Source organism: Rana temporaria, chromosome 10 (assembly GCF_905171775.1).
Source record: "Rana temporaria chromosome 10, aRanTem1.1, whole genome shotgun sequence".
NCBI lineage: Eukaryota > Metazoa > Chordata > Amphibia > Anura > Ranidae > Rana > Rana temporaria.
In genome coordinates, this window is record NC_053498.1 from 4552874 (window position 1) to 4565246 (window position 12373).

The 12373-nt window shown below is 48.1% G+C and overlaps 1 protein-coding gene across 2 annotated transcripts in view; it reads right to left on the reverse strand.

Annotated features, from left to right (window-relative positions):
• The window catches only part of IGSF21 (immunoglobin superfamily member 21), a 465054-nt gene that overhangs the window by 213971 nt on the left and 238710 nt on the right, over nucleotides 1-12373 (reverse strand). For both annotated transcript variants that reach the window (XM_040327056.1, XM_040327055.1), the window contains exon 4: nucleotides 11850-11968. In XM_040327056.1, coding sequence (XP_040182990.1) covers nucleotides 11850-11968 — 119 coding nt within the window. The remainder of the gene's footprint in view (nucleotides 1-11849; nucleotides 11969-12373) is intronic.

Below are 12373 nucleotides of genomic sequence, written 5' to 3' on the forward strand. Positions count from 1 at the left end.
GCCATGAAGCCGGAGATGCAGGGTGAAGGCCGCCGAGGGGGAAGCCGCCGCCATGAGGAGACACAGGAAGGAGCCTGTGACAGACTCACCTGGGACAGAGGCTTTTGGAGGGGACTGAATGCTCGACTTGCAATCATGGGCCCTGGCATTTGGGGGAACGGTGCTCTTTGTGAGCTGTATGCCTGGGGACCCTGTATATGCCATATTAGAGTGACTGATTCATACTGTTGGGACATACAGTGTAAGGAGATGCTAATGCCCTCATCTCCAGTCATCTATCTGTTCTCTGTGCTAATTGACCCTGCTATTGTGTAAAGATGTCCTGTGTTTACACTTATGATAATGTGTATTGTATAGCAGGTGAGCGAGGAGACGTGACGTCTACCCTGAAAGGTCACATCTATGAGTCGCCTAGTCTGGGCAAATGATTAGTTAATTAGCTCATGTTAATTTATGTTCTGGTTATCTCCTCTTTAACTGTATATAAGGTTGTATTCTTGGTTCCAATAAACACTCCATGTTCAGCAGACAAACAAGTCTCGTCTCGTTGTGAGCAGCTGGAATATCTGATATCTATATCCAGACTGATAGGAAGCGGTATATGACGGAAGCACTCAAGCGAAGTGTGGGACGTTCCGTTACAGAGCCAAAACAGCTAGATGGGGTAAGTGCGGGGCTGGTAGGGGGACGGACGAGCGAGGTGGGGTGAGGGGTATGATGGACTAGGGGGAATGGGGTTTGTGGCGATAGGTGTCTTGAGAGGTTGAGGTTACTGTGGGCTCTTTGGAAACCTGGGAGTACTAGGGAGAGGTTGAGGGGCACTGTGGGGACTGAGGGCTCTTAGAGGGCCTGGGGTACTGTGAGAGGTTGAGGGGCAACTTGGAGACGAGGGCTCTTAGAGGGCCTGGGGGTATTATGGGAGGTTAATGGGCACTCTGGGGACTAAGGGCTGTTAGGGGGGCCTGGGAGCACTGTGAGAGGTTGGAGAGCACTGTAGGGGCAGAGAGCCGTTACGTGACCTGGGAGTAGTGCACAGAATTGCCAGCTGAAAATATTGATATCTGAATGATGCCTGTAGCTGCACCCATCATTCAGATATCCCCCCTGAAAGTCAAGGACGTCATGGTAAGGAAGTGGTGAAAGTAGATTGACCCGCTAAATAGATGACATTTAGTCAGTGGTGGCCCGTCCATAGAGGGCGCACGGGCACCGCCTCCCCTATCAATGCGTCCGGCCCCCTGATCTACATATCAGGGCACCGGACCTAAATAGATGACATTTAGCCAGTGGTGGCCCGTCCATAGAGGGCGCATGGGCACCGCCTCCCCTATCAATGCGTCTGGCCCCCTGATCTACATATCAGGGCACCGGACCATGGATTCCAATGGGGGGGGGTGTTTTTTTTAGCACCTGATTAGAGCCAGAGTCTCTAATAGGCTTAAAAAAAGGGTGGCCTCATGGCGCAGAGCATTGCGCTCCAAAGCCCACCCAGTTTTGTGACGATAGCAAATGAATCTTCGCCATTCTCACACTAAAATTCCTCCCCGCCAATCAGGAGACAGGAAAACCTGTTTCCCGATTGGCCAAAGCGTCAGGCGATCCTATTGGATGTCTAGCGCTTTGGTGGAAGAGGAGACACACGGAGGAGGAAGGTTGAGGAGCGGACACCGGAGCCGCTGCTGCCTGCACTCCAGGAGAGAAGGAGAGGACACCACAGCCCCTCCACACGAGTGGGTAAGTGCCGGACCGCTCCGCCCCGGCGTGTTGCTGCCTCAGTGCCGCGCCGCCCAGTGGGGGATGCTGCCTCAGTGCCGCGCCGCCCAGTGGGGGTTGCTGCCTCAGTGCCGCGCCGCCCAGTGGGGGTTGCTGCCTCAGTGCTGCGCCACCTGGGGGGGGTGCCGTTTGTTTGCCGCCCCCCCAAAAGAAGACCCCACCAGCCGCCACTGCACTTAGTGTTCTAAAGCCAACGGTAGCAAACAATTGCCAAGGTTTCTTTTTTTCCTTCCATCCAAGAAACATTTACTACGATGTTATTGCCCTCCAGAACATGAAACGTAATGAAGTTATAGAATTCAAAAGAAAAGAAAACCGTCATCGAGTTTCTCTGTAGCTCTGATAAGGACAATGTATCCTTCACACAACAATGACACAGCCAACACAATGAGCAGACACAACGATACAAGATGTACTGTGACCTGAGCAAGATATCAATTCGAGGACAACATGAACTCCCTTCTCTGTCAACTATTTACTTCACAAAACATCAGAAAAAAATATTAAATACAACTCCGAGGTAAAAGAAAAACGTGGACAATGCCTGTGCTTTTTAGAAAAAATAGGGGTTTGAGGATTTTGAGGATGCAAAATTACAACAACATTTAAATAAAAAAATGTATAAAAGTTAAAACTGACAGAATATAGAAAATCCATCCGATGATACAATACAGTTTCAAGAAATTCTCTCTACATGTTTCGCCACGATTAGTAGCTTCCTCAGGAGAATCAGGCACTATATACTGTGCTTTATCTATTTACAAATACCTGTTGATCTGTCAGAAACCCAGTGAACGCCCAACATCCAGTATTGAGCAGACAATGCTGCCTCTCCTGGGCTCAAATCTCGGCAGTGTTATCAGCCCGGCCTACTTCTCCCTTTTTGGACTACAACACCCCTCACACTCGTGTTCGGACGATGAGGAGATGTTATGTAGTCCAGCAGAGGAGAACTGGGCAGGGCTGGCAACACGGACTGGGATTCCGGTGCAGAGCTCATTACTGGAAATCAGTAGCAAGCACACACTGGATTTCTAGCAGGATCAACTGGTGTAGTTATGTACTATGAGATATTGCGGGGCACTGAGGACTGTAAGGGGACCAGGGAGTACTGTGAGAGGTTGACGGGCACTGTGGGGACTAAAGGCACTATGGGTGGTTGAGAGGCATTCTGTGGCTGAGATCTCTTTGGGAGTCTGGGGGTACTATGAGAGAGTGATAATAAAAGAAACCTCTACAAAAACACAATAGAGTCAAGAAGAACCTGCAGCTTGTGAAGGCTCCGGGAGAAATATGGACCCTCCAGAGCCACCATGACAGGCTGTGAAATGATTTTCACGTCTCATTTCCTCTGATGACGATCGTGCTCATTCTCCATCTCTCAGCCTGATAACAGATCAGGTAATGTGAAAGCTGACATCACCCGACAGCTGACATTCCAGATGATTTCGGAGAGCCAACAACGTGGCCCCCATCATCAGATATTAGCATTCAGAGCCGTTCCGGGGGGCCCCCCCCAGAGTGACTTCCTGCTTGATCTGTCGGATGGTAGGCTCTCGGAATGAGGGAGATGTGGAGTCTTGGAGGAGAGGAATAGATCCTTCTAGAACTCTGTCAGAGAAAAATGAAAAATAATACATTACGGTGAGGATCTGTCGGTGATGATGGATTGCTCCGCATTTCCCTCGATTGTAGTCACATTCTTTAACAGTGTTTCGCAAACTTGAACAAACAAGCTAAGCTTTAATCAAACCGCATCATTTGTTTCTTTGCGCGCCCCTATTATTAACTGCCAATCAGCAGCAGTTAGAACACGTGTGGAAAAACTGCTGTCGGAAAAGCTGCTGTTGGAAGCGGAAGGAATAGTGCCCCCATCATTGGTGTCAGTGGGAGAAATAGTGCCCCATCATTGGTGTCAGTGGGAGGAATAGTGTCCCATCATTGGTGTCAGTGGGAGGAATAGTGCCCCATCAGTGGTGTCAGTGGAAGGAAGGGTGCCCCATCATTGGAGTCAGAGGAAGGAATAGTCCCCCATCAATGGTGTCAGTGGAAGAAATTGTGCTCCATCATTGATATCAGAAGGAGAAATAGTGTTGTATCATTGATCTCAGTGAAAGGAATAGTGCCCCATTGTTGGTGTCAGTGGAAGGAATAGTGCCCCATTGTTGGTGTCAGTGGGAGGAATAGTCCCCTATCATTGGTATAGATCAATCCCTGCACAGCTTTATCCCCTATTGCTCTAGCACTACTAGACCGGTCCCTACATATGTAACGGGAGCTCTCCTGTAGCGGTGCAGACAATGCCTACGTATGTAACGGGAGCTCTCCCGTAGCGGTGCAGACAATGCCTATGTATGTAACGAGAGCTCTCCTGTAGCGGTGCAGACAATACCTACATATGTAACGGGAGCTCTCCTGTAGCGGTGCAGACAATGCCTACGTATGTAACGGGAGCTCTCCCGTAGCGGTGCAGACAATGCCTATGTATGTAACGAGAGCTCTCCTGTAGCGGTGCAGACAATACCTACGTATGTAACGAGAGCTCTCCTGTAGCGGTGCAGACAATGCCTACGTATGCAATGAGAGCTCTCCTGTAGCAGTGCAGACAATGCCTATGTATGTAACGAGAGCTCTCCTGTAGCGGTGCAGACAATGCCCATGTATGTAAAGAGAGCTCTCCTGTAGCGATGCAGACAATGCCTACGTATGTAACAGGAGCTCTCCTGTAGCAGTGCAGGCAATGCCTACTATGTAACAGGAGCCCTCCTGTAGCGGTGCAGACAATGCCTACGTATGTAACAGGAGCCCTCCTGTAGCGGTGCAGACAATGCCTACGTATGTAACAGGAGCCCTCCTGTAGCGGTGCAGACAATGCCTACGTATGTAACGGGAGCCCTCCTGTAGCGGTGCAGACAATGCCTACTATGTAACAGGAGCCCTCCTGTAGCGGTGCAGACAATGCCTACGTATGTAACAGGAGCCCTCCTGTAGCGGTGCAGACAATGCCTACGTATGTAACAGGAGCCTTCCTGTAGCGGTGCAGACAATGCCTACGTATGCAACAGGAGCCCTCCTGTAGCGGTGCAGACAATGCCTACGTATGTAACGAGAGCTCTCCTGTAGCAGTGCAGACAATGCCTACGTATGTAACGGGAGCTCTGCTGTAGCGGTGCAGACAATGCCTACGTATGTAACGAGAGCTCTCCTGTAGCAGTGCAGACAATGCCTACGTATGTAACAGGAGCTCTCCTGTAGCGGTGCAGACAATGCCTATGTATGTAAAGAGAGCTCTCCTGTAGCGGTGCAGACAATGCCTACGTATGTAACGAGAGCTCTCCTGTAGTGGTGCAGACAACGCCTTCATATGTAATTAGAGAGCTCTCCTGTAGCGGTGCAGACAATGCCTACGTATGTAACGAGAGCTCTCCTGTAGCGGTGCAGACAATGCTTACGTATGTAACGAGAGCTCTCCTGTAGCGGTGCAGATAATGCCTACGTATATAACGGGAGCTCTCCTGTAGCGGTGCAGACAATGCCTACAGTATGTATGTAACGGGAGCTCTCCTGTAGCGGTGCAGACAATGCCTACGTATGTAACGGGAGCTCTCCTGTAGCGGTGCAGACAATGACTACGTATGCAACAAGAGCTCTCCTGTAGAGGTGCAAACAATGCCTACGTATGTAACGAGAGCTCTCCTGTATCGGTGCAGACAATGCTTACCTATGTAAGGGGAGCTCTCCTGTATCGGTGCAGACAATGCTTACGTATGTAAGGGGAGCTCTCCTGTAGCGGTGCAGACAATGCCTATGTATGTAAAGAGAGCTCTCCTGTAGCGGTGCAGACAATGCCTATGTATATAACGAGAGCTCTCCTGTACATGTATATCGTTCTCTGCACTGTTACTGTACTTTTGTCTTCAAGTTTAAAAAGATAAAATAAACTGCAAATATTAATAAAATAACAAAATCAGCAGATATAAGAAATAAAGTGTTTAGCGAATTGATTTTCTTCTTTAATTATCAAAATAATTAAAGAAAAAGAAATACGGCATGCAATGCGCTCCGGTGAGGCGACCCTTCACTTTGCTGCCGGCTAACCTTTACTTGCGTCAGAAGTTGTATAAAATTCCGGAACATTCATAATATATACCCTTTAAAACATCATTTCGCCGGTAATCAGGTCTACGCACTTCCAGTGCGGCGTCGGCGGCTCTTCGGAGCTTCAGTTGCAAGTTATTTTCAGCGAGATGTTAACGAGCCACATAAGCTACACGATGCTAATTAAGCACTTTGGTGTCTAATAAAATGCATTAATTGGAAATCTGCTGTACAATAGGAATTAAAAAATATATATATAAAAAATAATAAGGACGCAACGCGGAGTTATAAAATGGGAGGCTTTTAAAAAAGGTCACATTGCATTATATATTCAAGAAACGAGGTCGTGAGGCGCTTTGCTTAGTGGCAGGTGATTGGCACCCCCCCCCCCCCACACACACACACACACGAGTGCAATCAATGGAAATAAAGAGGAACATGAAAGCTTATCGCAACACAGATATTTAACTCCTTTTACCCAAACTCCCTGGACTTCCACCACCCCTCACTGCCAATCCCTCCACTGGCCTCCATTCAGTGTCCTCCACCCCTCACTGCCAATCCACTCGGTGTCCTCCATCCCTCTCTGCCAGTCCCTCCACTGGCTTCTATTCAGTGTCCGCCACCCCCCTCTGTCAATCCCTCCAGTGGCTTCTATTCAGTGTCCTCCACCCCTCTCTGCCAATCCCTCCACTGGCTTCTATTCAGTGTCCTCCACCCCTCTCTGACAATCCCTCCACTGGCATCCACTCGGCGTCCTCCACCCCTCACTGCCAATCCCTCCACTGGCTTCCATTCAGTGTCCCCCACCCCTCACTGCCAATCCCTCCACTGGCCTCCACTCGGTGTCCTCCATCCCTCGCTACCAATCCCTCCACTGGCTTCCATTCAGTGTCCTCCACCCCTCACTGCCAATCCCTCCACTGGCCTCCACTGGCCTCCACTCAGTGTCCTCCATCCCTTACTGCCAATCCCTCCACTGGCCTTCACTCAGTGTCCTCTACCCCTCTCTGCCAATCCCTCCACTGGCCTCCACTCAGTGTCCTCCATCCCTCACTGCCAATCCCTCCACTGACCTCCACTCAGTGTCCTTCATCCCTCACTGCCAATCCCTCCACTGGCTTCCATTCAGTGTCCTCCACCCCTCTCTGCCAATCCCTCCACTGGCCTCCACTCAGTGTCCTCCTTCCCTCGCTGCCAATCCCTCCACTGGCTTCCATTCGGTGTCCTCCACCCCTCACTGCCAATCCCTCCACTGGCTTCCATTCAGTGTCCTCCACCCCTCACTGCCAATCCCTCCACTGGCTTCCATTCGGTGTCCTCCACCCCTCACTGCCAATCCCTCCACTGGCTTCCATTCAGTGTCCTCCACCCCTCACTGCCAATCCCTCCACTGGCTTCCATTCGGTGTCCTCCACCCCTCACTGCCAATCCCTCCACTGGCTTCCATTCAGTGTCCTCCACCCCTCACTGCCAATCCCTCCACTGGCTTCCATTCGGTGTCCTCCACCCCTCACTGCCAATCCCTCCACTGGCTTCCCTCAGTGTCCTCCACCCCTCTCTACCAAATCCTTCACTTTTTTTCACTCAGTATTCTATACCCATTTCTGCCAATCCCTCCACTGGTTTGCATTTAGTGTCTTCCACCCCTCTCTACCAATCCCTCCACTGGCTTCCATTCAGGGTCCTCCACCCCTCACTGCCAATTCCTCAACTGGCTTCCATTAAGTGTCCTAAACCCTGTCTGCCAATCCCTCCACTGGCCTCCACTCAGTGTCATACACCCCTCTCTGCCAATCCCTTTACTGGCTTTCATTCAGTGTCCTCTACCCCTTTCTGCCAATCCCTCCACTGGCATCCATTAAGTGTCCTTCATTGGTTTCTGATTTTCCCAACAAATACAATTTCAAAATACTAACCAACTACATACAAAGCCATCCACAACTCTGCCCCAAGCTACATCACCAATCTTGTCCCACAATATCATCCAAACTGTCTTCTCCGCTCCTCCCAAGACCTCCTGCTTTCTTGCTCTCGTCTCTTCCTCCCATGCTCCTCTCCAGGACTTCTCCATAGCCTCTTACCCCACCCTCTGGAACTCTACACCCCAAACTGGCTATGTCCTACTCTGTTGTCCACCTTTAGCTGATCCCTGATAACTCATCTCTTTGAGGAAGCCTATCCCATCTAAGAACCAAACTCTTTTCTTCCATCAGCCTCACATAAAGAAAGGTCACAGTGACAGCCGACAGCACTGGTCTCATACCAACAATAAAGAATTGAAAAAAATGTAAAATGCAGAAAAAGTAAAATTTTTACATTTTTTTCCCCATAGGTTTAACTATTTAAAAAAAGAAAACCTGGAGGAGGAAATTCATTAAAACCAATGCATACTGATGCAGGTAAGTGGCGTCTTGGCATCAATTAACTCTGCTTATGAATGGGTTATATTTCCAGCACTGGACAGGAAACGTTATCACCTACTTAACCTCCCCCCCCCACCACCACTCACCTCCGGGCACCAATGTTCTCCGCCATGTCACCACCGCCTCTCTCTCACCCCCCCCCATGGCTATTAGGCCTATCCATGTGTCAGCTCCATGGTCTCGGTCGGCCCTGCCAAGCAGCATCAAAGCCGAGGTGTAAAAATAATTCCAGCATCTGCTCCTCTCTCCCGACTGGGTGCAGCTGATCCTACACCTTGGCACCGGTACCTGTGGGGGTGGATTCTGATTTCCATAACCTTGAAGAAAAAGGACACGTTCCCCCTTCACATGCTCCTCATTGGAAGCTGGCACCATGCTGACTGGCATGGATAATGGTACAGACACGGCACAAATTTCTCCTTTTGATGTTTTATAAGCTACTAACATCAGAACTCGAAGCGTTGAGAACCGTATCATCTACCGCCGACCTAAACATTTTGCCGGCATCCAGCAAGTAACACTTGACATTGGTTGTCTCTTGTAAGCCTGGGGATCTCCTGCTGAGGGGGGGGGGGGCACTACAAATTTCACCAAAAAAAAATGGATGAATGGGCACGCTGGTGCTTGTAGATGTGTGATGCCTGGAGAGATACGGGCAGCCAAAGGGGGGGAGTGCAATGTTAGGATAGCCACATACAGACAGGAGGTCTACAGGAGTTACACTAGATTACCAAAAGTATTAGGACGCCTGTCTTTAGCTGCACATGAACTTTAAGTGGCATCCCAGTCTTAGTCCGTAGGGTTCAATATTGAGTTGGTCCCGCCCTTTGCAGTTATAACACCTTCAACTCTTCTGGGAAGGTTCACTGTATTTGTTTTAGAAGCTAGGCTTCTCCTATTCATGTGTTAATGAACTTGTTGGACTGGTTCAAGGAGCTCAGGGCACAGGATTTTTTTTCTCTTTTTGCATGTAATATTAAATATTTACAGGGTTATAATTTTGTTATGTCAGATATTATAATCATTAAAATGTGTAAGTACACACACACACACACACACACACACACACACGATATTACCAAAAGTATTGAGACACCTATAACAGCTTCAACTCTTCTGGGAAGGCTGTCCACAAGGTTTAGGAGTGTGTCTATGGGAATATTTGACTATTATTCCAGAAGCGCGTTTGTGATGTCAGGCGCTGATGTTGGCTCGCAGTCTCCGCTCTAATTCATGACAGCCTGAGTCCTAGCAACCAAGGACACAGAGTAAGCCAAGCCACCTGGTGTCCTAGCAACCTTTGGGTGACGGATCTAGCCGAACCCTCTTGGAAAGACAGAGGGAGAAGAAAAGGGGAAGTGACAGCGCTCCCTACAGGGGTTCTCAGTAAAACAAGAGGGAAGTGACAGATGAGCCCACAAATCGAGTTTCTATGTTGGGAGGGAGAAAGGCATTTTTTTTTCGGAAACACATCAACTGCTCATTGCGGAGACAAAGCAAGGTATAGAAACACGTATTTATGGACCAGTATTCTAATTTTCACTAACCGTGAGAGTTCTTCTATACAAAGACCTCAAACAACGTGAGCATAAGTAGTGCAATACAATGTAGAGAGTCATTATTTTCATGGCTGTTTGGCCTTCAAGCAGAGGAAATAAAGGATGGACTTTGCATTAGAGCTGAACAAATTTCCTCCATTATTATGTAGAAACAATACATTTTTTAACCACATCCCACCCAGTCACTGTACATATACGGCTGGGTGGGCGCTCTCTCCTTCTGAGTGGACATTCAGAAGGAGGGGGATCGCCCGCGCAGCGGCGCAATCCCGATGCGCTCATGTCACCCGGACACGGCACATCTCAGATCGTCAGGAGGGCTCTGTGATTGGCCCTCCTGATCACATGATGGGCGTGTCCAATCACAGCCGTCATGTGATGTAAATACAGAGCCGCTGATTAACCAGCCTAGTGTCCCCACACAATTTAAAACACACAAAGTCCCCAAAACACATGTTCCCACATAGTAAAAACACCTGTCCCCCACATATGCAACAGTAAAATCACATGTCCCAATGATCATCTGCACACATATGGGCGTGATCACCTGCGCACATCTGTACATGATCATCTGCCTACATCTCTCCGTCATCACACAAACCAATTATTATACACTTAACTGGATTTTTTTAACCAAAGACATGTAGCAGAATACATTTTGGCTTAAATTTATGACAAAATTTGATTATTGGATTTCTTTTCAAATAGAAAGAAAAAAATATTGTTTTGGTGTGGCCTCTGTAAGGCATCTTGGTGGGTGGGACTACGGGTCCACACCACACCACATTTTGGACTCAAATTTTTGGGGTGTGGCACTTCGATCCCCAGTTCAGAATTTGGTCTACACAACTTAGGGAGTCGTTTTGACCCCTTGGTGTGTGGAAACTGCCTATCCACCAATCACTTACCAGCTCCCCCAAAAACGGGGTTGGTATTGTACTCAGTTAGCATTTGGAATAAACTTTATTTCAGGCTCAAATTGTGGGTGTGACGTTTCTTTCTCCAGCTCAAAATTGGATTTTCCTAAGCCAAGCGGAGGGCTGCTTTGACCCCTTTGTATGTGGAAGCTGCAAACCCCCCAAAAGTTTGAGTCCAAAAGGAACGTGTTTTGGGGGCCTAACCTAGGGAAGGCAGCTTCAACATGCACAGGGGTCAAAACCCCGCCCCTGTCGGGGGGTGGGGTGGGGGATTTTGACCTCTAGGCGTGTGGAAGCTGCTTACTTACTAATCCGGAGTTCTGCCCTCAAAACACTTTGGCTATTGTACCCAATTAGCATTTGGAACTTCATTTTGGACTCAAATTTTGGGTGTGATGTTTCAATCTACTGTTCAGATCTTCGTCTTTATAATCCGGGGGGGGGGGGCGTTTTGACCTCTTGACCTACAGAAAGCTGCCTACTCACCAACCAGAAGTCAGGCCCCCAAGGGACTTTGGCTATTGTACCCAATTAGCATTTGAAACTTCATTTTGGACTTTTGGGTGTGAAGCTTCAATCTCCAGTTCAGATGTTCGTCTATATAACTCAGGGGGGCCGTTTTGACCTTTTGATATGTGGAAGCTGCCTACCTATCAACCGGGTGTCAGGCCCTTAAAATGCTTTAGTTTTTGCACTCAATTAGCATTTGGCTTTAGATATAATTTGAGGGATTGCACGTTTTCTGGAAGACACGGTTTAAATCAACCAATAAGACAACAAACTATTGAATATAACAATATTTTGGTGCAGCAACCTCAAATCCGAGTCACGGCACCAAAATGAATAGGGTATAACCTCAAGGTTCCTTATTTTACAGTTCACATCATCTCCCTATAACCTGGAACCAGCTTTGAAGTGGAGACTTCGAATGACAATTTTTCGAAAAATTGGAAATATTTTTAAGGAAATGTAAAAAAAAAAAAAATTACATTTTGTTTCCAAATGGGAAAAAAACATGATGTCGGCTTTGCTTGATATAACTTATATAATGAAAAAGTATTACGCTTGGTACTCACACATGACGTTGAGGAACACATTGTCCGATGCCAGGACCACTTTCTCCCGGGTGGCCCGGTCGTAGATCCCGACGTGGCACTCGTAGGGTCCGTTGTCTGAGATGCGCACCTCCGGCAGCCTGGCGGAACAAAGGCAAAATGAAAACGGGTTAATTACCTCACCCAAGCGGAGCCATCCAATGTACACAGAACAATCCCAGCCGAGATCCAATAACTATAAAAGAAAACGGGTTTTATTAGGAAGATAGTGGCCACTGTAATGGAGAAAAGCACCAGGCGGGTTTTATGAACTGTGAAAACGATCGTTTCATCTGCCGACGCCTGCGCAAACTTTCCTTGAAGTGTAATGAGGTTTAAGGCAAATAAGGGGAAAGTTGCTACAGAAATATCAGATTATTCCAAAAGCACCAGAAAATTGAACGTCGAGTTGCGTTGATGTTCTGCCCAGACAAGCACTGGCGGTCTTGGAATAACAAATCCACCAATTAAAAAATAACATTGAAAAAAAGAAGAAAAAAACAGAG